This window comes from Rattus norvegicus, chromosome 10 (genome assembly GCF_036323735.1).
Source record: "Rattus norvegicus strain BN/NHsdMcwi chromosome 10, GRCr8, whole genome shotgun sequence".
Classification (NCBI taxonomy): domain Eukaryota; kingdom Metazoa; phylum Chordata; class Mammalia; order Rodentia; family Muridae; genus Rattus; species Rattus norvegicus.
The window spans coordinates 32,309,437-32,334,728 of record NC_086028.1 but is presented as its reverse complement, the minus strand read 5'-3'; the positions used below and the strand labels follow the sequence as shown (position 1 = coordinate 32,334,728).

The window sequence follows — 25,292 nt, the reverse complement described above, 5'->3', positions numbered from 1 at the left end:
GCAGGTGCCTGCACTGATATGTGCATATAAAAACACAGATACACAAAATAAAAAATAATAGAGATAGACTTTAAAAATATTCCATAGGAATGTTAAGTTAGAGCTCTCTTAAATAAGGCAACACACATGCCCAGAGAGTGAAATATATAGTGACTTGCTAAAAATATATTTGTCTGGGCACTACTCTAATTTCTGTTGTGGTGAAAAGAATCCTGACAGAAGGCAACCTCACAATTCCAGGTTACAGGCTGTCACCATATGGAATCCCAGTGCCCAGATGTAAGGCAGTTGGCAGTTGTCCTCACCACATCTGCATTCAAGAGCAGTGAGAGGAGGACTGTTTGACCTGCTTGATACTCAGCTTGCTTTCTCGTTGCCACATAATCCAAAACCATAGCCCAGAGAATGGTGCTCCCCACAACAATTAATTTAGGACCATCTCCAATTGACATGCCCACACTCCAACCCAATATAGACAATCCCTTTGAGACACTCTTCTGAGATGGTTCTAGGTCAAGTTGGTGTCAAGTTGGCAATTAAAACCAGTCACATAGGTACCTCTAAAATCTCCTAAAGCTGCTTTATTTTACTATCTGATAGTTTCAATTATCAGGTAACTGATTATGTTTTACTAAAAACCCCATCTGTGTACTTAACCATGGTCCTTCGTTTTATTCTACAACAAAGGCCAGGGCTACAGTCTGGCTAGAGCTCACATTGTGCAGGTAAGTCTTTCCCATTCTTTGTATTGTTCTTCAGTCCACTTCCCTGAGACACTAAGAGCAATAAGCTATATTTCTTAAACTGGGTGTGACTGACATATAAAACATGCACCACTAGGATTCTGCTTGCTCTAAAGCTGGAATGATTTGACAGACTGTAAAATCTTGCTGGAATTGGCGTCTCCCCCCCCCAGAGTCTATTAGCTTGTTTCTTAGCATCTCCTGTAATAAACCCATCACGTTGACTTTAGGCAGTTGTGGGACTCTGCCTCACCCTCATTCACAATTCATTCTATGTATATTTATTGAGCAATGTTGTCTGGAGTTCTTCCTGTACATTCCCCTGGTCCCTGAATGTTTTCCTTCCCATTAAAAGGATCATTTATCTCATCAAAAGAGACTAGAGACAAAGACATAGGAATTATTTTTCATGCTCATGAAAATATGACTTTTAGCTCCTCTCAGATGAATGGCAGCTGAAGATGAAGAAGTGGCAGGGGATTGGCTAAAAGGAGTTTTAAATACATACTTTTCCCTGTTGCAAGGAAAATACATATGTATTCCCGACAACCGGGAACCGGAGAGAGCTTGCAAGATTACAATTCATTTTGTCTCCCCTAACAGAGCATGATAAAATTTTGTAGCTAAACAAAAAATTCTGCATAGGAAAATAAATGTCAGCTGTATCCATCGCCTAAGTAAAAATACCAAGATATGGTCCAAGCGTTATCCAGAGAAAGGCTGTTATACATAGAAAACATAGTAAAATGCAGGAATAGATGTTATATTTGAAAGATGCTATAATTTCCAGTAATTAAACATCGCAATGGAGATGCTTCAGCAGCAGCTTGCCTGCCTGTTGTTTGCCATTTAGATTTTCATTTACTTTGGCTTTACCTGTTATAAATGAAGTTGTATTCAAGCTAAGCCCAAGAGTATTTAATACTACTGGAGGGAAACAAGGGACAGAGAGAGGTTTTAAAGATGTTTTGAGTAGTCACCCACCTTAGAGTAATTAAAGAGCTTTGGCAGCTGCAGAATGTTTAAGAGTAGAACACTATTGTAAGGCAGAACAATAATTTTTATTATTTATTATTTTTGTTTGAATGCCTGTGTGTTCATCTGCCACAAGCTGTGTGTGTGTGTGTGTGTGTCTGTGTCTCTGTCTGTGTTTGTGTCTGTGTAAATGTGTGTGTATGCATATCTATAAGCCAGAACAATCTAAGATACTGCCCACTGGTTGCTCTGCACTTGTTTTGATTTGACTTGTTTTTCTGTAGTTGTTGTTTTCTGAGACAGACACTTTGCTTTAGAACTCATCAAATAAGCTAGACGGTCTTTATAGTGAGTCCCGGGATCCTCTAATCTCTGCCTTCTAGGCACGGGAATTATTAGCATGTACCACCACATCTGGCTTTCTTTATGAGTTCTGGGGGTTGAACTCATGTCCCCATGCTTGTAAGGCAAGCAGTTGGCCACTGAGCTATTTTCCAGAATCTAAAAACAATAAGTTTGTATCGTCAGCTTTTGTAGATGTGCCTGAAAGGCAGCAAGCATTCGCTTTGAGTTTATCAAACCAGGTAGCCATGTTTCACCAAAGTCTAGAAGTAAATGATCAGGATTTGTAAAATAAATGTGTTTTTCTCTTCCATATATTTTTAATTGTATTTACTGTCTTTTATGGTTGCTGTAGTGTTTTCCTGGTGTTTGTTTATATGATTTCAAGCCTTCTGGAAGATGTGCAATGGTGTTTTGATTTTGTTCCTGCTTCTAATTCCCTAATATCATGTAACAGAGCATTTTTTCATAAGCAACTCAACAATGTGGAGAGCTAAGCAAATGCTCACATTAAATAGGTTATCTCTAGGTCTCCCCCACTCCCCATGTCCAGTTTTCAATGGGATTGTCTTCTTTTGTCTTGCTTTTCCTTTCGTGTGCTAGAAAAATGTTCAATCATTGAGATATGTCCTCTATTTGTCTATTTCCTTTTTCTTACTTTTAAGGTTATCATTAATTTCTCCTCTCCCTTTCTTCCCTCTAATCCTCCAATATAACCCTCCAACTCTCCTTCAAAAACATGGCATCTTTTATTAGTAATTGTTACTGCATGCCTATAGATGTACCAACACATACGTATACACACATATATTTTACATATATATGTATATACATATATATGCCCTGTTGAATCTAAATTATGTTATCAGTACATATATTTTTAGTTCTGATCTATTCTAAATAATGAGTTTAAGAAATTCTTCAGATCACATACAATCAAATGTATGTTTTGAAAACATTTTCGTTTTTACCTTTGGCTCATCTTTTTATTCTTAGTCCCAAGCTTTAATTGTTATATAAAAATGTAAATTCTAGTCCAGAAGAATGCATAGATGGGAGGTGTGAGTCCAACCTTTTTACCCTTCCCCACTGACTCCTTGAGGATGCCCTGTAAAACCTAGAGCTGTGCAATGAAGTCTAAAGAAGAGTATTGAACAGCACACTAGACAACAATGGAAACAGACATTTGTTTAACAACATGCATATTTTCCAGGAACATTAATTAACTTTATTTATTTTACTTACCTTAAATGATTTCACCTATCCTGGAGTCATCTGAGAGAAAAGCCTCCATTTGAGGAACTGCCCAAATCAAATTGCCCTGTGGAGATTGGCTTGATAACTAATTGGTGGAGGAGGCCCTCGCCCACTGTCGATGGTGCTGTTTCTTAGATAACTGGTCCTGTGCCACATGAGTTAAGTATGAGTAAGAGAGTCATCACACGTGTTCATTTTGTCTTAAGTTGTGGCTTGAGCTCCTTACCTGCTTTCTGCAATGATGCACCACAATTTGTAAGCTGAAACATGCCCATTCCTCCCCTAAGCTGCTTTTGGTCAGAGCATTTTATCAGAGGGACAGAAATGGAACTTGTGTATCAGGTAGATAATATCTACATGTTTTCCTACCATTTATCATGACTGGTTTATAATAGCTATCCAGACACTGTATCTAGGCTCTTGAAGGAAAATTTAAACTAACCCATGCTTCTTTACTAGGCTTAGACTTGGACACGACCCTGGAAACATAACTTCTATCACATGGAGTCACAGTATGCTTCCAGTATGCAGGGGAGCGCTGGCAAGAGAAAAACAAAACAGGTAGTCTTATCATCCCATGTCCCTTTGTCACACAATGACTGATATACGATTTTGGGTTGATTTCCAGTCTTCCCAGTACTTAGAACCACAGAGTTGTAAGCTGGTGAAAGAGAAAATGTAGGAAAAATCCTGCCAGTGTATAATTGATCACCGGTGAGAGACTGCAGTTCTGATGAGAGCTTTTTCCATGTTCCAGAGAACTCTCTAAAAACCAAAATCAGGAAACTGGTAATCTATTTGCCCCTGACCCCTCTCAGGGATGTGGGATTTATACAAAAACTATTTTATTGGACAGGAGACACCATCATCCGTGGCTATGGCTGAAGGATGTAGTTTGGATAAATAATATATGCCGTTATTGCATGTCAGACATTGAAAAAGTGTGCATATGGGCTGTCTGACCCGGCTTTGTAATTCCACTCCGTGTTTGACTTGTTCTGAGGCAGAAAAATCGATCACAGTGTACCATGTGACTCCTGAATAATTTCTATTCAAGGAAGAAGGAAGGAAATGAGTACGCAGGGAACATAGTTCTGTAGCTTAAAAAAAAAAAACATATAGTGGTTGGCGCTCTCAATTGCCGCCCAGGCAAACCACTCGCTATGTACGCAGAAAGAAAGCAGGACCTGAAAAATAATAGACCTGTATATGCTTTCCTAAGTCAAGTACAGCCCTGCGTTTGCTGAGCCTGGAAGAGCTTGAGGCTTTGACAGAAATAGAGTTTTCTGCTGATTGACTTGCATCCATTTCATTCGGTTTTCTTAAAAATAGAGAAGGAATTTTGTTGATTGGTTGTATGGGATAGGAGCATAAGACATCCACGGTACATGTGTGGAGGTCAGAGTACAACTGTTAGCAGGTCACAGCGTGTAACTCCGGCCATCAGGCTTGATGGCAAATACCTTGGCCGCTACCTTCTTCTCCATTGTGTCCATTTCACTGGTTCTAATTAAATTTCTTACTAGAGAAAGAGATAGCTTCATTTTTTTCTCTTCTATAGTTAATTTCATGTAAACAATATTAAATAATCTATCAAACTGAACTGCTGTGATTTTAAAAATCAGTCTCCAGGATTTTCATCAAAGGTTATAATTGGATACGGTTTTATTTTGCATGAGCTATTTTGTTTTCCTAAATTTATCATGAGCCTGAAAAGAAGTGATCTCCCCTCTTTCTTTTGTTATGGAAATTGAGAAGCCCAAGGAGGAATAGAAAGGTTTTCATCAAAGAAATATATTGTGCTATAGCTTCTCATCCTATGCTGTTTTCCTTTCTAGTATTTTATTTCCGCTTATTGGTGTTTTTTTTCTGCATATGTTGACGAACTACATTCATGTTTGGTCCAGAGTTTCAATGGGGGTGAGAAAAGGGCATTGGATCCCCTAGAACTGGATTGTGAACAATGTGAGCCACCATTTGGGTGCTGGGAATCTAACCTGGATGATCTGGCAGAGTAGCCAGTGCTCTTAACAAGTGAACTATCCTTCATCCTCCATTATCCAGTGATTTTTTTAATTAAACAAATCTAACTAAATGCTTAGAATATGTGAATGCATGGCAGATTATCCTCAGATTTGAAAAAAGTAAAGTTATATATAAATATTATAATAATATAATATATTCATATAATAATTATAATAAATGTATATATGTTTATACTGTATGTAAGTGTGTGTTTATGTATGTGCGTGTATGTGTGTGCTTGTTGATTCTGTATTAGACATGATTACAGTGTTAGAAAACTAGTCACTTTAAAAATGCTTAAAAAAACAAGATTGATATTATCTTTAGAATTAGTTCCACTTCTCAGAGAAATTAACACATCACTAATTGATTAACAGACACTCCAGGCCAAGGTTGCTTTCTGCACACTGTTATATACTTGAGAATACAGCAGGATCCCAGTGTGTCCCCAATCACAGACTAGTACAAACCTCAATTAGTATTGTCCCTTCTTGTCTGCAAGCAGCAATCTCACCTGTAGTCAGTCTTCAGCTTAATTCAGTTGAAATTTCCATCACTTGAAAGTGAGAAAATTAACTCGTCATTTTTACACATACAACTCAATTAGAAGTAGATAAGGGCTGCTTAGATGTGGCTTTTTTTTCTTTAAATAAACCTCTCCAAAGCAAAGGAACAAAGTTTTACACAGGAAAATGGGCCATTCCTATATGTACTAACATTCCTATATGTACAGCTGCACATTTTTTTTTTCCCACCGAAGCCACCTACACATAATCTTCTTTAGTAGTCGGTGGTGGAGGCCTGATGCTTCTCTATGGACAAGGTGTCTCTCTCTGAAGTCTCAACAGACTACAGTTCACAGATGCCACAGTTCCAAGACAGCTGCGTTTGCCTCTTAAACCTTCCACCCCTAGAGTATCTCTGCTGACCTCTTACCTGAAGAGCTCACCACCAAGAATAGGGACAACAATTGAATTCACATGCTAGAATACATATGCTATTGAGGACTCAAAACATGTCTAGGAACTGATCTTTAAAGTACAGCTAATCATAATTCATTTAAATATAAATACCCATACTTGGCTGATGGTTGCATTGCTCCAAAGCAGAATTGTCGATTTGGAATGTGCAGAGCCAGGCTTGCTCAGTGCCTCTGTTGTTTCCCAAATCCACAGTGTGCAGTACTGTGGCTTCCCTTCCCATATTCTAATTGCATGCATCAGTGATGGGTAAGCCTGTTTCACAGCCTGCTGATGCCTGCTGGAAGATGCTTCTTCCACTCTGAGGGATTCTTCAAGCTGAATTCGTATCTGGAGTATGTAGGAAAAGATACTGTACTCTGGCCTCTCCAGAAAACTGACATTTCTATTGTTTTACCAAATGTGCTTTGAAGGCCTAGCATTGCGAGATGTTGGCCTCCTTTGAGGACATAATTCATTCCTGGAATTATTCCACCTTGGGCCCATGCCCAGTGGACATTTTTGATGGGAGAATAAAGCACCAGATTTGGTCGAGTGGTAACAGTGTTGTATAGAGAGAAGAGCTTTTTTTATTTTTTTTTTTCAGAGAAGTCAAAGAAGCGTCTGTCATTACAGACCCATACTAAACTTTGAATTCATAAATGTTAAAATAGGTTTTCTATATTAAGAGGAAGAATCTCATTTCCCATGTAGTTAGTATACAAGATGTTTAAGAAGTGAAGCCACTGACATTACCCTGTGAGTTTTGCAGTGAAAAACAGAGGTATGGGCTTTGAGTCCTGGCTTCACCCACTGACTATATAGAATCTGAAGAAAGTTACTTAACTCCTGGAAATCAAATATGTTTCCTGTAAGAGTGGGGGAGACATTTCTTTCACCTGTGATCTCCCATGGCATTTTATGAGCCTCACATGCTGTAATAAAGGTTTTGGACCACTAAGCTATTCAGGAAATTGTCTGCTGTCTATTGTAACTTGAGATCATACATTCAGACTTTTATGCCTTAGAGTCTAATGACACCACTTTTCTTTCTAGAAAGGTCCCAGTAGGTAACTGTAAGGATCAAATCTGCCCCGTAGTGACCCATGTAGAAAGGAAGCTGTAATTGGGTGTCATCCTTCTGTCACATGTGAAGAGGAACTTTAGCCTGCCAAAGAAGTAATTCATTAGAGCTATATTAATATGTTATATGAAACAAACCGAGCTCATCTGTTGTTCACCTCCAGCCTACATGGCACCAATTAGTAACATGCGCCTGTTTCCAAAAAGGAAGGGCTTAAACTGACTTATATTCAAATATAGAATACATCAGGAAATAATGGCAGATGAGGGAACCAAAGAAATAGATAATGTATATGGTAAAAATGTATCCTGTTATATGGGCTCAGGGCATGGGGATGCTAACGAAACAGAAAGCACTATTTCTAACCTCACAACAGATAGGATCTGGAGAGATTCACAGATACATCGTTTCTTAGAAATTGAAGAATACTAAGGTATTAGGTATAAAGTATAAGGTATTAGGTATAAGGTGGGTACAGAGCATTGCCATTCCAGGGTACAATGCTGACTGACACCAGAACATGCTATTTACTAGACGTTTGTCAGAAGGAAAAAAAAATCAAGCTTCAGAGTAAGTACCCAGGAACAGCCACACAAATTTGGGCAAGTGATTCTTTTAATCTGTTTTGTGAGGTTACTGTGAATCTTTCCTTTATGTTTTAGCTGTTTTAAATTTTTAATACTTCTTGTAATTATGCTTATGTATTTCAAAGAAGTACCAGTCAACAACAGGTTGACTTTTTAAAGGCAAAAGTAAACAAAACAAAGAGGTAAGAAATGATAGCCAAGTAGGACTGGCCCCTTGCTATAACTTGTTGAGAAGTCCCACAGACAAATTTGTTAGGGGAAATAGATGGGAATTTTACTATTTAGATAGATAGGCCTATGTTCTTACATTAATTTACAAGTGGATAGATTCTTTAAAAGTTCTTAGAGAAACCGCCCCATCCTGAAGTTCATAACCATTGGCCACAAGTCTAACTATGAGACTTAGACTAAAAGCTGATAGATCCGAAAGGGACAGGTTGAAGGGAAGACTTGTATAAGCACCCATAAATCCCTGAGCAACAAAAACATGCTAAGAATCTGAAATTTGCAGAGCGTGAGTAAAGGTCTTTTAGCTGGGCGGCTCCAAGGCACACAGAGCTAGCTAACAAGGCACGGGAAAGCCAGAGACCTCTTTTGTTTGTGACAAATTTTTAGTTACTGAACTGGCAGCTGTGAAAATAATTATTTGACTTGATTTACAGTGAATAAGTTGAATTTCAGATTAGATAGAGTTGTTCAGAAAGGTCGGACAGATCATCCGCTTCTCTCATTCCCATTTTGCCACAGAGACAATTCAGTGTGGACTTCTAGGACTATGTATGCATAAAGCAGGACTGTAGGCAGAGAGGGAGGACATTTCCTACAGTGACTGGTTCCAGCTTGCCCTATCAAACATTTTCTGCTGGAAATATTTCCCTGATATTCTCTTCCATCCCCTTTGATTTCATGACTCCCCCTTAGACCCTTAGACTGTATGAGTATTTGACATGCATCAGTTGATAGATTAAGATATGAAAACATCATGCAATGTTGTTGTTTAAATGGAGAACAAATTAGAAGTTTCCAGAGATCTGAGATAGTGAAGAAACTGTGCTTGAATAAGAAAAGAGCAGAATGAGGGATTTGGACACTGATGAAATCAGCCTGGATATTGAGTATGATATAACTACATGTGTGTATACATGTGACAACATGGCATGGACCTAAGTACGTGCAAATATGAGTACATGCATATTTGGTGAATCTGAATACTATTGTTCTATTATGTCAATGTAAATCACCTGGCTTATGGTGTTGTACTGTTGTTTTATAAGATAGGAGGATATCTCTGGTTCCTCCTTGTCTCACTTCAGAAAGGATCGCTTACAAGAAATGCAAGACATTGTGTCATTTGCAAATGTTTGTGAGAGTGGTGTGTGTGTGTGTGTGTGTGTGTGTGTGTGTGTGTGTGTGTGTGTGCATGTGTAAATACATGTGCAGTAATACTGTTTTGTGCACTTTGGGGTGTGAGTTAGTGCTCCTTATGTCCTGTATTAAATGGAAACATTTGTTCTTATCTGCTTGTCTTAGCATTTTCAAACATGGCTCAGGTCATTTAACTCCAAATGACCTGAGAAGAAAAATTCAGATCTTCAATTTGAAATTAGTTAGTGTATTTTTAGATACTATTTAATTGGTAATGGCCTCCTCTCCCTCCTCTCTCGCTTCTACAAGTTTGCAAGGAGCATTTTTGTTAGTTGCATCCATGTAATATCATTTAATGGATCCATTTGTACCTGTGGTATTTTCCATAATTGTATCTTCATAGTCCAGGTTCAAGTCTGAGACTTAATCCAGAGATTGTTTACATGTATCTTGTTGGTTTATATTGGATGTTATGTAGTGTCTTGTGCATCATTTGGTTAAATTTAATAAGTAGTTTTTTATTGGATTTCTTTTTTATTAACATTTCAAATGTTATTCCCTTTCCTGGTTTCCCATCCATAAACCCCCTATCCATCTCCCCTCCCCCTTCTTCTATGAGGATGTTCCCCCACCCACCCACCCACCCTTTCCCGCCTCCCTGCCCTGACATTCCCTTACACTGGCAGGATCAAGGGCTTCTCCTCCCATTGGTGCCCAACAAGGCCACCCTCTGCTACATATGCAGCTGGAGCCCTGGGTCTGTCCATGTGTACTCTTTAGATGGTGGTTTATTTCCTAGGAGATCTGGTTGGTTGGTATTGTTGTTGTTCTTATGGGGTTGCAAAACCCTTTACCTCCTTCAGTTCTTTCTCTAACTCCTCCATTGTGGACCCCATTCTCAGTGCAATGGTTGGCTCTGAGCATCCACCTCTGTATTTCTCATGCTCTGGCAGAGCCTCTCAGGAGGCATCTATATCAGGCTTCTGTCAGCATGCATTTCTTGGCATCAGCAATATTGTCTGGGTTGGGTGGCTGTATTTATATAGGCTGGATCCCCAGGTGGGGCAATCTCTGGATGGCCTTTCCTTCAGTCTCTGCTCCAAACTTTGTCTCAGTAGTTCCTCCTACGAATAGTATGTTCCCCCTTCTAAGAAGGACTGAAGTATTTGCCCTTTGGTTGTCCTTCTTCTTAAGCTTCATGTTGTCTGTGGATTGTATCTTGGGTAATCCGAGCTTTGGGGCTAATAACTACTTATCAGTGAGTGCATACAATGTGTGTTTTTTGTGATTGGGTTACCTCACTCAGCATGATATTTTCTAGTTCCATCCATTTGCCTATGAATTTCATGAAGTCAATGTTTTTGATGGCTGAGTAGTACTCTGCTGTATAAATGTACAACATTTTCTGTATCCATTCTTCTGTTGAGGGACATCTGGCTTCTTTCCAGCTTCTGACTATTATAAATAAGGCTGCTATGAACATAGTGGAGCATGTGTCCTTGTTATATGTTGGAGCATCTTTTGGGTATATGCCCAGGAGTAGTATAGTTGGATCCTCAGGTAGTACTATGTCCAGTTTTCTGAGGTACCACCAGATTGATTTCCAGTGTGGTAGTACCAGTTTGTAATCCTACCAGCAGCCAGTATCTGCTGTCATTTGAGCATTTTATCTTAACTATTCTCATTGGTGTGAGGTAGAATCTCAGGGTCATTTTTATTTACATTGCCCTGCTTACTAAGGAAGCTGAATTTTTCTCACCCAATTGAAATTCCTTAGTTGAGAATTTTTGTTTAGCTCTGGACCCCATTGTTTTTTAAATAGGGTTATTTGGTTCTCTGGAATCTAACTTATTGGGTTCTTTGTATATATTGCATATTAGCCCTCCTTTGGATGTAGGGTTGTTAAAGATTTTTTCTCAATCTTTCAGTTGCCATTTTGTCATATTGACAGTGTCCTTTGCCTACAGAAGCTTTTCAATTTTATGAGGTCCTATTCATCGATTGTTGATCTTAGAGCATGAGCAATTGGTATTCTGACTTCATGAAATCCAAAGGCAAATGGATGGAACTGAAAACATCATCCTAAGTTAGGTAACCCAGACATAAAAGAACATACATGTACTCACTGTTAAGTAGATATTATCCCAAAATCTCAGAATACCCATAATATATCCTGCAAACCATATGGAGCTTAAGAAACAGGAAGACCAAAGTGTAGATGTTTCAATCCTACAAAGAATAGGGAACAAAATATTCTCAGGGGGTAGAGGGAGGAAGGGAAGGAGTGATAGAGGGACAGAGGGAAATAGGGAGGGACCTGCACAGGAGAGAGAAAGGGGTGAAAGGGGACAGGATCAGGTATTGGAAGGGACAGGGGAGAATTACAGAGGGCTCAGGAAATTTAATGGAAGTATATAGCAGTGGGGATGCAGAACTGGGGATAGCCACTAGAAAGTACCAGATGCTAGGGAAGTGACAGGTTCTCAGGAGCCAATGGGAATGACTTTAACCGAAATACTGGAACAAAGAAAAAATAAAACCTGTAGAGACCACCTCCAGTTGATAGGCACAGCCCCCAGTTGAGGAATGGGGCCACCCACCCATCTCAAAATTGTTAACTCAGAAATTTTCCTGTCTAAAGGAAAGTCAGAGACAAAAAAATAATGAACAGAGACTGAAGGAAATTCCATTCAGAGACTGCCCCACCTTGGGATCTACCCCATCTGCAGACACCCAACTCCAACACTATTGGTGATGCCAAAAAGTGCTCGCTGATAGGAGCCTGGTATGTCTGTTCCCTGAGATGTTCTACCAGCACCTGACCGATACAGATCAGATATTTACAGTCAACCATCCATTGGACTGAGCCCAGAAACCCAAAATGGAAGAGCTAGGGGAAAGACTGAAGGATCTGAAGGGGATTGCAACCCCATAGGAAGAACAATATCAACTAACCAGGCCTCCCATACGTCCCAGGGACTAAACCAACCAAAGAGTATACAAGGAGGGATCCATGGCTCCAGATACACTTGTAGCAGAGAATGGCCTTATCTGACATCAATGGGAGGGGAGGCCCTTGGTCCTGTGGAGGCTTGATGGCCAAGCATAATGGGATGTTAGAGCAGTAAGGCGGGAGTGGGTGAGTGGGTGAAGGAGCACCCTCATAGAGGCAAAGAGAATGGGGGAAGAGGGGGAGTGGGAAGGGGGATATCATTTGAAATGTAAACAAATAAAAATGATTAATGAAATAAATAAATAATTTAATAATGGGGAGCCCAGAGAAATAGTTCAGTGGTTAAGAGCATTTCCTGCTTTTCAGGGCATTCCAGTATATGGCACAGAATTTCCTGAAACTCAAGCTACAATGGATCTAATGCCCTCTTCTGGCTTCCATGGGCACCTGCACACAGATATACCAATATACCCACAGACACATGTACATATTTAATAATAAAAATAAGACCTTTAAAAATAGATTAATTCTTGGATTTTTGTTCTCATCAAGTGTAAACTTCCCCCATGTGATTTTCACATCATAGTTTTATAACCTACTGATCATTATTACCTAGATTTATTATGTTAACAGGGATTCAAATTTATCACCCCTTAATTATAAGCTGATGTTTTTCTATAAAGGATAACTTTCCCTGAACAATGATTTGATTACCCTGAGGTGTCATTGATGCAATAGTGCATCGCTTTCCTTTTATTTATCATCATCAAAATTTTTTAAAGGTGAAACGGTGTCAGAACAGCTGTGGAGATGAATGAAATAGGTTAGGGGAGGGGCGCTGAAGCCAAGCCAGGAAGAATGGTATGGAAAATGCCTCAGGTCCATGCTTGATGTATTCAAAGAGCATCAACCTTTATTGCAATGTGAATAGATATATCCTAATACAAACACCAGTTTAATACGACATGTCAGATCAAAACAAACCAAAACCAAAACAAACAAAGGACAAAGCTGGGCTCAGGCTCCTGAGAGCAGACAGCCCTCTGCATCACAAGAGCTTCTCCGCGCCAATCATTCATCAAGAGTCATTTTCAGGATGTTGCTATGCTTCTCTCACTCTCTGATGATGCATGCTTATCTTTTTAAAGATAGAGTTTCTATATCTGTGTTCCAGGTTATAAATATTCAGAGGCTTCATTAATGCAAGGCAAAATGGGTATTGAACAATTAAGCTCGGAGAAGAGTGGGGGACGAAAGTCACAGGAACAACGACAGTGATAGGATTCAAATTACACTGTCATATCTGATGCCATTGAAAGGTGGCTGTCTTTCACGGATACCAAGTTTCTAGGCTTCTTCCTTCCTTCCTTCCTTCCTTCCTTCCTTCCTTCCTTCCTTCCTTCCTTCTTTCCTTCCTTCCTTCCTTCCTTCCTTCCTTCTTTCCTTCTTTCCTTCCTTCCTTCCTTCCTTCTTTCCTTCTTTCCTTCTTTCCTTCCTTCCTTCCTTCCTTCCTTCCTTCCTTCCTTTTTAATTCTGAGCTATGACTGTCTCGTTTCCTGTTGACTGTCAGAATGTAGCTCCACACATGCTCTTCCCACTAAGTGTAACTGGTCCCATCACCATAATCATCTTAAGGCTCCTGTGATGCCGATGCTTTAGTATTTGTTTGCTTTGCTCCCATGCAACACTTCCAGTTTAGTTGCAAAGGCAGAAAGCCAAAATTCCTCATCCTCCCTGCATGTTGCAGGGGAAGAAGAACACTTACAACAGTAAAATTCTATTGAAAAAAAATCAAAAATTTGTTTTCTAGTAAGAAACAATAAGGTTATATTTTGATTTTGGTGGGTTACATTAAAAAAACATGGGGAATATGTATGTATGTATGTATGTATGTATGTATGTATTTATGTACTTATTTATTTATTTTTACACTCCAGATTTTATTCACCCTCCCAGTCCACCCTCTGACTGTTCTACATCCCATACCCCTCCCCCAAGAGGATGTCCCCACCCCACTCACCCCACCAGACCTCTAAACTTCCTAGGGCCTCCAGTCTCTTGAGGGTTAGATGCATCTTCTCTGACTGAACCCAGCTCTGGGAGTCCTCTGCTTCATGTGTTGGGGGCCTCATCTCAGCTGGTATATGCTGCCTGGTTGGTGATCCAGTGTCTGAGAGATCTCAGGGATCCAGGTTAATTGAGATTGTTGGTCCTTCTACAGGGTTGCCCTCCTCCTCAGCTCCCTCCAGCTTTTCTCTAATTCAACCACAGGGGTCAGCAGCTTCTATTCATTGGTTGGGTACACATATCTGTATCTGACTCTTTCAGCTGCTTGTTGGGTCTTTGGGAGAGCAGTCATGGTAGGTCCCTTTTTGTGAACACCCCATAGCCTCAGTAATGGTGTCAGACCTGGGGCCTCCCCTTGAGCTGGATCCTACTTTGGGCCTGTCCCTGAACCTTCTTTTCCTCAGGTTCTTCTCCATTTCCTTCTCTGCATTTCTTTCAGACGGGAAGAATTATGGGTCAGAGCTTTGTCTATGGGATAGCAAACCCATCCCTCACTTGATGCCCTAGAGGTGGGCTCTACAAGTTCTCTCTCCCTACTGTAGGGCATTTAATCTAGGGTCCCTCCCCCCTGCTTTGAGTCCTGAGAGTCTCTCACCTCCCAAGTCTCTGGTACATTCTAGAGGGTCTTCCCAACCTCCTTCCTCTTGAGGTTACCTGTTTCTATTCTTTCTTCTGGGCCTCAGGGCTTCATTCCTTTTTCCCCACCCAATACCAGATCATGTTCCTTTCTTCCCCCAAACTCCATCCCTTTTCTGTTCTCTGTCCCTCCCTTCCCTTTGGGGAAATGGCAATCTTCCCCCCCCCCCAAGTGGAACTGAGCTTGTTGACCTTTTTGAGTTCTGTGGACTGTATACTGGATAGTCTGTACTTTATATTTTACTTTTTGACCATTATCCACTTATCAGTGAGTACATACTATGCATGTCTTTTGGGTCTGAGTTACCTCACTCAGGATGATATTTTCTAGTTCCATCCATTTGCCTGCAAAACTCAGGATGTCCTCATTCTTAATAGTTGAGTACTATTCCATTGTGTAAATGAACTATATTTTTTTATCCATTATTCTGTCGTGGGACATCTGGGTTGTTTCCAGCTTCTGGCTATCACAAATAAGGCTGCTATGAACATAGTGGAACATGTCCTCCTGTGGCATGGTGGAGCATCTTTTGGATATATACCCAAGAGTGGTATTTCCGGGTCTTTAGGTAGGTCTATTCCCAATTTTCTGAGGAACCTCCAAACTGATTTCCAGAGTGGTTGTACCAGTTTGCAATCCCACCAGCAGTGGAGGAGTGTTCCTCTTTCTTCACATCCCCATCAACATGTGCTGTCACCTGAGGTTTTGATCTTAGCCATTCTGACTGGTATAAGGTGAAATCTCAGGGTCATTTTGATTTGCATTTCTCTGATCCCTAAGGACTTTGAAGATTTCTTTAGGTGCTTCTCAGCCATTCAAGATTCCTCTGTGGAATTCTTGGTTTAGTTCTATACCCCATTTTTCTGATTGGGTTGTTTGGAGTTTTTTGGTGGTTAGTTTCTTGAATTTTTTATATATTTTGGATATTAGCCCTCCTTTTGATGTGGGGTTAGTGAAGATATTTTTCCCAATCTATAGGATGCTGGTTTGTCTTATTGACTATGTCCTTTGCCTTACAGAAGCTTTCCAGTTTCATGAGGTCCCATTTATCAATTCTTGATCTTAGAGTATGAGCCATTGGAGATTAGGAAATGTCCCCCAGTGCCAATGAGTTCAAGGCTCTTTGCCACTTTCTATTAGATTCAGTGTATCTGGCTTTATGTTGAGAAGAACTCTTACAATTGAAAAAAATAAAAAGTTTGTTTTCTAATGAGAAACAATAAGGCTATAAGTTTTGATTTCCCTCCTAACACATAGTATTGATGGATTACATTAAGGACCATGGGAAATTTTATATTTGTTTGTTTCTTTGTTTGTTTTTACACTCCAGATTTTATTTCCCTTCCTGGTCTATCCTCCAACTGTTCTATACCTCATACCTCCTCTCTGCCCACCCCCAAGAGGATGTTCTTACCCCACCCACCCTACCAGACCTCTAAACTTCCTGGGGCATCCAGTCTCTTTAGGGTTAGGTGCATCTTCTCTGACTGAACCCAGACCCAGCAGTTCTCTGCTGTCTATGTATTGGGGGCTTCATCTCAGCTGGTTTATGCTGCCTGATTGGTGATCCAGTGTCTGAGCGATATCAGGGGTCCAGATCAATTGAGACCACTGGTCCTCCTACAGGGTTGCCCTCCTCCTCAATTCCTTCCAGCTTTTCCCAATTCAACCACAGGGGTCAGCAGCTTCTGTTCATTGATTGGGTATAAGCATCTGACCCAGCTGCTTGTTGGGTCTTTTAGAGAGCAGTCATGATAGGTCCCTCTTTGTGAGTACTCCATTGCCTCAGTAATGGTGTCAGGTCTTGGGGCCTCCTCTTGAGCTGGAACCCACTTTGGGCCAGTCGCTGGACCTTCTTTTCCTTAGGCTCTTCTCCATGTCCTTCCCTGCATTTCTTTCAGCCAGGAACAATTATGGGTCAACATTTTGACTGTGGGATAGCAACCAGATCCCTCACTTGATGCCCTGCCTTTCTGCTGGAGGTGGACTCTAGAAGTTCATTCTCCCCACTTGGGGCGTTTTATCTTGTGTCTCCCCCAACCCCCTTTGAGTCCTGAGAGTCTCTCACCTCCCAGGTCTCTAGTGCATTCTAGAAGTTCCTCCCAGCCTCCCATCTGATTTTTAATGAAGTGCTTTTTCATGTATGCTGAACGGATTGATTTGGGAAGTCCTTTTTCATACCAGCTGAAATCCACTGTGGAACTTTGTCTTTCAAAGAGATAATGCACTAAAACCAAGAGAACATGTCAAAAGCACAAGCAGGAGATACAATTTATGACACATTAAATATATTTAGTTTACTACCAGAACTAATGTCCTCAGGGATCTGGGAAGATGACTCAGTGTTGAAGAACACATACTTCTTCCTTTGTAAGAAAGGTCCAGGACTTGGTTCCTGGCACCTATCTTAGGCAGTAGCCCCTAATACGAGTTCCAAGTGAATCCACAGTTTTTGGCCTCTGTGAGCACCTAGACACACCTAGCACCCCCCCTACACACATACACACACACACACACACACACACACACACACACACACACACACACTCCTCATTTTATGCCTAGCTTAAGCTACGTAAGCTATGAAGTAGTGAGGAACCAGAATGCTTTTCAGCACATCTGCTCATAAATGGATGTACACATTCTCGAGGCTTTGTCAGGTCAGATCCTGGCAACACTGCGAACAGCATTGGGTCCACAGACATTGCCCGCTTCCATCTAATAATGACCACTTTAGGCGTGGAACATATAATTAAGCTGCTGGCCCAGAGCATCTCAGTGAAGGAAATTGCTAAGTAACTAGTCTGCTGCCTACTTAATTAGCATAAACAAAAAATGCACCACTCAGAAGGTCTTCCTGGGGCACCCGTGGGCCCCTTTTCATTCTCAGCCTTTTTGAGTGATTCTGTAAAGAGGAAGAGATAATGAAGATTATTAAACTGCTGCCCTGTTAGCTGCACTTAGTCTGGGTATTGGAAAGAATAAGAAATTAGCAGATCACATTAACCTTTTTGTCATAAGAATTCTGAAAGTCATCAGTTGTTAAGTAGATTTCAGTCAAGATATGAGACCCATTCTGTGGGTCCTTAATTATAAGAAGCCTCTTGTCCACCACTTAGTGTGATGGCCCTTTGGATAAAAAGAGTTTCTGACCAGTCTCCTTGAGGCAAACTCTTAATTTTATTTTTTACCTTAAAGAACATTTTTGACAACACTGATGATGCTTAGTTTACATTTTTTGGTAACACCTACTGTGTGTCAGGCATAAGTACACATAGTAGTTGCTTGTCTTTCATGAAACTTACATGATAGGAGATAAAGCATGTGACTTTAGTGATACTAGAGAGAAGAACAAGGGAGATGTGGGACACGTGGACGAGAGATGTAGCAGAATCAACAACTCACTAGGAAGGCAGGCATCAAAACAATGATTATGATTTAACAGCAGACAGTATGGTAAAACATGGAACCACTGAACACAGTGAAAATTTAAAATTGTTAGCTCTATTAGACGATAATATTTTTTATTTTTGTGCTGTACCTTCTCCTTCACTATGACAACGTATGGCACTATATGCATGGAGGCCAGAAGAGGTATCAGATCCCTTGGGATGGGAGTTATTTATAATTGACAGCTACCATGTGGGTACTAGAAATCATACACAAACCTCCAGGTCTTCTGGAAATGCTTATAACTGTTTAGTCATCAATTGCTGTTCAGGCCAGTAATTGGTCTTCTTAAACAAAAACAAAGTGACTCATATACTTATATATATCGAGTGTCCACAATAGTCTGTGCTGCAAATGGCCCAGTGACCCATGCCTTTCTTCATGGAGAAAATGTACATTAAAGCATGAACTCTAATAAAATTATACAAACAAACTTATAAATAAGGATCTAGAAGGAAAAGAGCTTGGTTCTCTGGGAGGGTAAAGGATGTGAGTCAGCTAGAAGGGCTGAGATCATGTAGAAAATGGCCTTTCCAGAAATGTAGTTCTAGATGGTAACAGTTAAATAGAAAGAAATATTCAATATATGCTTATCTGAGGGCTGAAAATGTCAGGGTATAAGGAGGTTTTCTATACTTTTAATATTCTTTAAATGTGAATTGCCTGGTAGAGATAAAGGGTCTTGTGAGACACTTTTCCCTCCTCTTTCACCAAAAGAAAGGAAGGGGAAAAACCTATTCAGTAGCAACTTTCTGCAGAAGAAAAGCATAAAGGATCCGGACTCAAAACAAGAAAAACAACAAAGTCTCAGCTGCATTAGCTCTTGTTAGCATTGCAGCATGTGAGGGGCAGGTACATTTATGAAGGAAACAGACTGGACTCCATATGTAGTTACCCTTCAGACACAGCAGAAACATCCACTCATGTTCTCTAGTTTCTCTTATACGGTGTTCAGGGGAAGGCGCCTTCCTTCCCCCTTTCCTATTCTTTTATTCTCTTTGATCCCTTGCAAAAAAAAACCCAAACAATCAAAAAACACAACAAACAAGCATTCCAAAAGTAAATTCAAGTGTGGTCTTGTTTTGTCGCTACTACCTCAATATACTTATCTGAAAAAATAGCTTTGGGAGTCTAGTAGGTTTCAATAATAAAGAGTAACAAGTTCCTCAACTTAAAAAAATATGTTGAGTGAAAGACTGAAAAAATTATTTTCAGATATGAAACCACCCCCTTTTCTTTGTGCAGCTTGAAATGCTTGGAGTATAATGTGTGAATGTTAGCAAAAAAAAAAAATGGGATAGAATTTCAATGACAATGCAGAGTAAAGATAGCAGGGCCAGGAACCCATCCATTTCTACAGTAGTCTTGGTTCAATCTTATGGCCAATGTTCTTGAAAGAAATGGCTCACTTCAGCTACAGTGTTCTTATATATAATAAATAAATCAAGAACCAACAGATTGGGAAAAGATCTTTACCAATCCTACAACAGATAGAGGCCTTATATCCAAAATATACAAAGAACTCAAGAAGTTAGACCACAGGGAGACAAATAACCCTATTAAAAAATGGGGTTCAGAGCTAAACAAAGAATTCACAGCTGAGGAATGCTGAATGTCTGAGAAACACCTAAAGAAATGTTCAACATCTTTAGTCATAAGGGAAATGCAAATCAAAACAACCCTGAGATTTCACCTCACACCAGTGAGAATGGCTAAGATCAAAAGCTCAGGTGACAGCAGATGCTGGAGAGGATGTGGAGAAAGAGGAACACTCCTCCATTGTTGGTGGGGTTGCAGACTGATACAACCATTCTGGAAATCAGTCTAGAGGTTCCTCAGAAAATTGGACATTGAACTGCCTGAGGATCCAGCTATACCTCTCTTGGACATATACCCAAAAGATGCCTCAACATATAAAAAAGACACATATGCTCCACTATGTTCATTGCAGCCTGATTTATAATAGCCAGAAGCTGGAAAGAACCCAGATGCCCTTCAACAGAGGAATGGATACAGAAAATGTGGTACATCTACACAATGGAATATTACTCAGCTATCAAAAACAACGACTTTATGAAATTCGTAGGCAAATGGTTGGAACTGGAAAATATCATCCTGAGTGAGCTAACCCAATCACAGAAAGACAAACATGGTATGCACTCATTGATAAGTGGCTATTAGCCCAAATGCTTGAATTACCCTAGATGCCTAGAACAAATGAAACTCAAGACGGATGATCAAAATGTGAATGCTTCACTCCTTCTTTAAAAGGGGAACAAGAATACCCTTGGCAGGGAATAGAGAGGCAAAGATTAAAACAGAGACTGAAGGAACACCTTCAGAGCCTGCCCCACATGTGGCCCATACATATACAGCCACCCAAATAGACAAGATGGATGAAGCAAAGAAGTGCAGGCTGACAGGAGCCGGATGTAGATCGCTCCTGAGAGACACAGCCAGAATACAGCAAATACATAGGCGAATGCCAGCAGCAAACCACTGAACTGAGAATAGGACCCCCGTTGAAGGAATCAGAGAAAGAACTGGAAGAGCTTGAAGGGGCTCGAGACCCCATATGAACAACAATGCCAAGCAACCAGAGCTTCCAGGGACTAAGCCACTACCTAAAGACTATACATGGACTGACCTTGGACTCTGACCTCATAGGTAGCAATGAATATCCTAGTAAGAGCACCAGTGGAAGGGGAAGCCCTGGGTCCTGCTAAGACTGAACCCCAGTGAACTAGACTGTTGGGGGAAGGGCAGCAATGGGGGGAGGGTGGGGAGGGGAACATCCATAAGGAAGGGGGGGGAGGGGGATGTTTGCCCGGAAACCGGGAAAGGGAATAACACTCGAAATGTATATAAGAAATACTCAAGTTAATAAAAAAAAAAAAAGAAATGGCTCACTCATCGAATCATGAAGCAGGTTTGCTACAAAGACATTCATTATACCACATCTGGAAGTGCTCTATGATCATGAACTGTGTATGAAGTGAGTTCTCCTTCAAAGATCAAATAAGAGACGGGAATGGGATAGACAGATATGAAAATAAATGCTTGTTTTATTTCTGATCCAATCAGGAGTTTATTGATACTGTCTTTTTTTTCTTTGAAATACAAATTAAAGTTAACAAATGAAAGAGCAGCATGTGATGGGGGATGGGAAGAGTGTGAAGAACAGATACAGTGAAGACAAAATCGGAGAGATGAATTTGAGCCTGTAAAGGAAGGCCTGAGACGCTTCCAGTGGAAGACAGGAGATCTGCTAAGGTTCTGGGGTTAATAAGAAATCATGGGGGCTGGAGAGATGGCTCAGCGGTTAAGAGCACCTGACTGCTCTTCCAGAGGTCCTGAGTTCAATTCCCAGCAACCACATGGTGGCTCACAACCATCTGTAATGGGATCTGATGCCCTCTTCTGGTGTGTCTGAAGACAGCTACAGTGTACTTATATATAATAAATGAATAAATCTTTTAAAAAAAATCATGGATTCTAGCGCTCAAAGCCATGGAGTACAGAGAGTGAGAGGAAGGATATAGCAGGACCTCAAAAGGCTAATGCTTCATGTGCAAGGCTAGAAGACCTGTCCTGTGTCCTTTACATGTGTGGCATGCAGCAGAAATCTATCCATAGAATCCAACTGTTAATTTTCCAAATGTCATTGAGTTGTTACCATGTCCCAAAATATATGTTTTATAATAAAATAATACTAATGAGATGTTGGGGCACAACTGAGAGCTGTTTTATGCTGGACTTCCCTGAGCACTGATTTTAAAGCTTTATTCTATAAAAAATATTTATCTCCTGAAGAATGAGAGGATTACTCTGGCCCCACAGTAGAACAGATCTTGGAATAGATCAGCCATATATGTTGGAAGTCACATGAAAATGAAACTAATGGAATGGGATAGGAGTGGGCGTGACCTAGTCCTTTTACATTCCTGCAGGGTTTAAACACCTGCAAGGTTAACACTTAAAAATCACAAAAGTACCCCAAAAATTTCAGAGAGAAAAAAGTCATGCTTTCAGAAGGGTATACTTTTGCATCAGGCCTTCTCAGCTGTCTTCTACCACATGTAGTTTGTGAGCTGTGCATTGGATACACATACATATAAAAATAGAATAAAGAAGATATCACATGTCTATATACTTATTTACATGATGGATGGGTGGTTCATGCTTTTGCATGTATGTGTAGAGGCCAGAGGGCAACTTTGGCTATTATTTTTCAGGAACCATTCACCTTGATTTTTTAAATAGAGTCTCTTCATTGATTTAGAGCTCATAATTTCAATTAGGCAGGACCTCGTGAGCCCCAGGATCCTCTTGTCTCTACCTCCCCACTGCTGGAATTAGAAGCACATATCACTGTGCCAGGCTTATTTGCATGGGTTCTAAGAAGGGGGTTGTCAAGTCTATTTCAACAGACCAAGAAGCCATTCTCGAAATGACTTAATCTGAATTGGATATTTGGGCATCTCTGGGGTTGTCAAGCTGGTGCATAAGACAATTTCAGGCTTATTAGCTTGCTAACCAAGTGGAATGAAATTTTGGCTCCCTGGATTATTTAAGCATGAACAAAGACTAGGTTTTGACTCCCTGTCCACCCCCAGAAGATATAATCTTTCCTTGAGATCTGTTGAATTGTGAGGTACTATGGGTACACTGGACTGAAGATTTACAGATCCTTTCCAGGTTGGAGTGGAGAAAATGGATACTGATGGCACACAGGGGGTGTGAGTGGGAAGGAGGCTGAATAGGAGATGAGATGGCTAGCCTGAGCTTCAGGGGGCTCTGACCTTTGTGATCAGAGTGAGGAAGGTGGACCTGCATGAAGTAGGGCGAGTGAGTCTGGAAGACAATAGTGGAGTGAGGCCGTGAGAGCAGAGAGGGGACATTAGTAGGGTAGCAGCCAGCATAATGAGCAGAGAAAAATCTGCTTGGTCAGATTTTTCAATCAATTCAATGCGAACAGGACCAAGTTGGAGGTGCAATCGAGATCGTAGATGTGAGCTTTCTGCTCCCTTTCATAAGCTCACATGTAGAAAAACAATGTAATGAGAAACCAAAAGCTTCAGATGTGACTTCAGACAGCTTTAATTCAAGTCACAGGGTGAGAAGTTATCACACCTATGACTTTAGGCAAGTTGCTTTTGGTTGGGGGGGGGGGGTCCTACTCAGGCATTTGTGAAGGAAATTTCCTAAAATAATTACTTTCTGAAGTTATTATGAAAAATAAAACTATATCTAACATACATTATATATTATATGTATATTATATGTTATTTAGAATATATAATATAATATAATATAATATAATATAATATAATATAATATAATATATAAGTTATTGCAATGCTTCACACAGGGGAAAAGAATATCATCAAATCTGCTTTTTTTCAAATTTATCAAGTCTTCTGCCTTTTTTCAAATTTTCTATAAAAGGACATTATTATCCTTTAAACCTAACAACACTCAAAACAAGCAGCTTAGTACTGTTTCATTTTAGTTCTGTGAGACAGGGTCACTTCCTTGGCTGGCCTTGAACTCCCTATCTAGTCAAGGAGGATCTTGAACCTCTGATGCTCCTACTTCTAGTTTCTGACTTCCAGGACTTAAGGTGTGTTCCATCATTCTCAGTTTTGATGATGCTCTTGATTAAGCCTGGGGCATGATGCATTCTAGATAATCACTTTATCAACTGTGCTGTATCCCTAGCCCCAGTCAGCCTTATGTTTAAGACCGAAATGTTATTAAATAGATCTTTGAAAAATCAGACTGTACAATTTGTGAGAAAAATTTCCTGACCAAGTGCCCATATGGGTTTTATTTTTTTTTAATTACATGCCGGCAGATTTTACATATTAAAGAATGGGATGATATCATTGTCTCTAGGTTTGTTCAAAATTCCATAACTATGAGAAGAATTGAAATATTGATTCATTTTCCTGTCTGGTCATCCCTCTTACTGCTGTGGAAATCGCTACACTGTCAGTTTATATTTCTTCCCTTTGATTGGCATTTAGTATGAAGTTACACCTCACTTATAATGATTCGCTAGACTTCAACTTTGTCACCTAGGATAGTTCCCAAAGACTTCAAGTTCCTTTGTAAAATCCAAAGTGACTCCTGTACAAAGAGTAATGGTAGATAGTCTTTCCATGATATGTGTGGAGAGTGTGGGAAGCTCTAAAGCATTGCTCAGTTAACAAGGCCTGATCTGAAGAGGTCTCTAGTGGGAATTTTGATTTCTTTAAAACCACAAACAATATTATAAGAATTTGTTTTTATTTTAATTCCAGGTTTGGGATATGGGGCTGCTTTTGATTGTCTACAACAACTGACTATGACTTCCCTCATGCTCTAACAGGTGTATGGTTTTGCCAGCAGCAGGTAGTTTCTGTGAGTGTGTGACATTGGAATTCTTGGGACTTTCAGAGGATATATAAATGCTGGGGCCCCAGGAGAGGGGTCTGGTGTTGATTGGTGGCGGGTTCTAGTTGGTTGCTGAAGTCATGCACAAAGAGAAGAAATCAGATATCCTGAGAGCAAAGTTCGAACTTATCTCAAGGAACTCGTTACCCTTAATCAGCAGAAGGTGGTCTAAAGATAATGTTGCCCCCTTTCCTACCCCCAGAATTTATTTGAGGATTTTTCTTTTCTCTCTCTCTCTCCTTCTATCCTTCTTCCTCTCTTCTATCCTTCTTCCTCTCCTACAGACTGTTAGGGAGTTGAAACGTAGAAGAAAAGGGGTGAAGAAGAGTGAAAGAAAAAGAACTCAGAGAGTAACCAAAGCTTGGCTGCAGATGTTGCAACCTACTGCTTAAGACCTCGACCAATGTGCT

General features: G+C 40.2%; 1 protein-coding gene across 3 annotated transcripts in view; it reads left to right on the top strand.

The window, feature by feature from the left end:
- Sgcd (sarcoglycan, delta) overlaps positions 1 to 25,292 on the top strand; it is a 981,842-nt gene that overhangs the window by 494,826 nt on the left and 461,724 nt on the right. For 2 of the 3 annotated variants that reach the window (XM_039086545.2, XM_039086546.2), the window contains one exon: positions 3,777 to 3,878. The exons of the other annotated variant lie outside the window; for it this stretch is intronic. In XM_039086545.2, coding sequence (XP_038942473.1) covers positions 3,819 to 3,878 — 60 coding nt within the window. In that variant the 5' untranslated portion in view covers positions 3,777 to 3,818. The remainder of the gene's footprint in view (positions 1 to 3,776; positions 3,879 to 25,292) is intronic. 3 annotated transcript variants of the gene reach the window in all.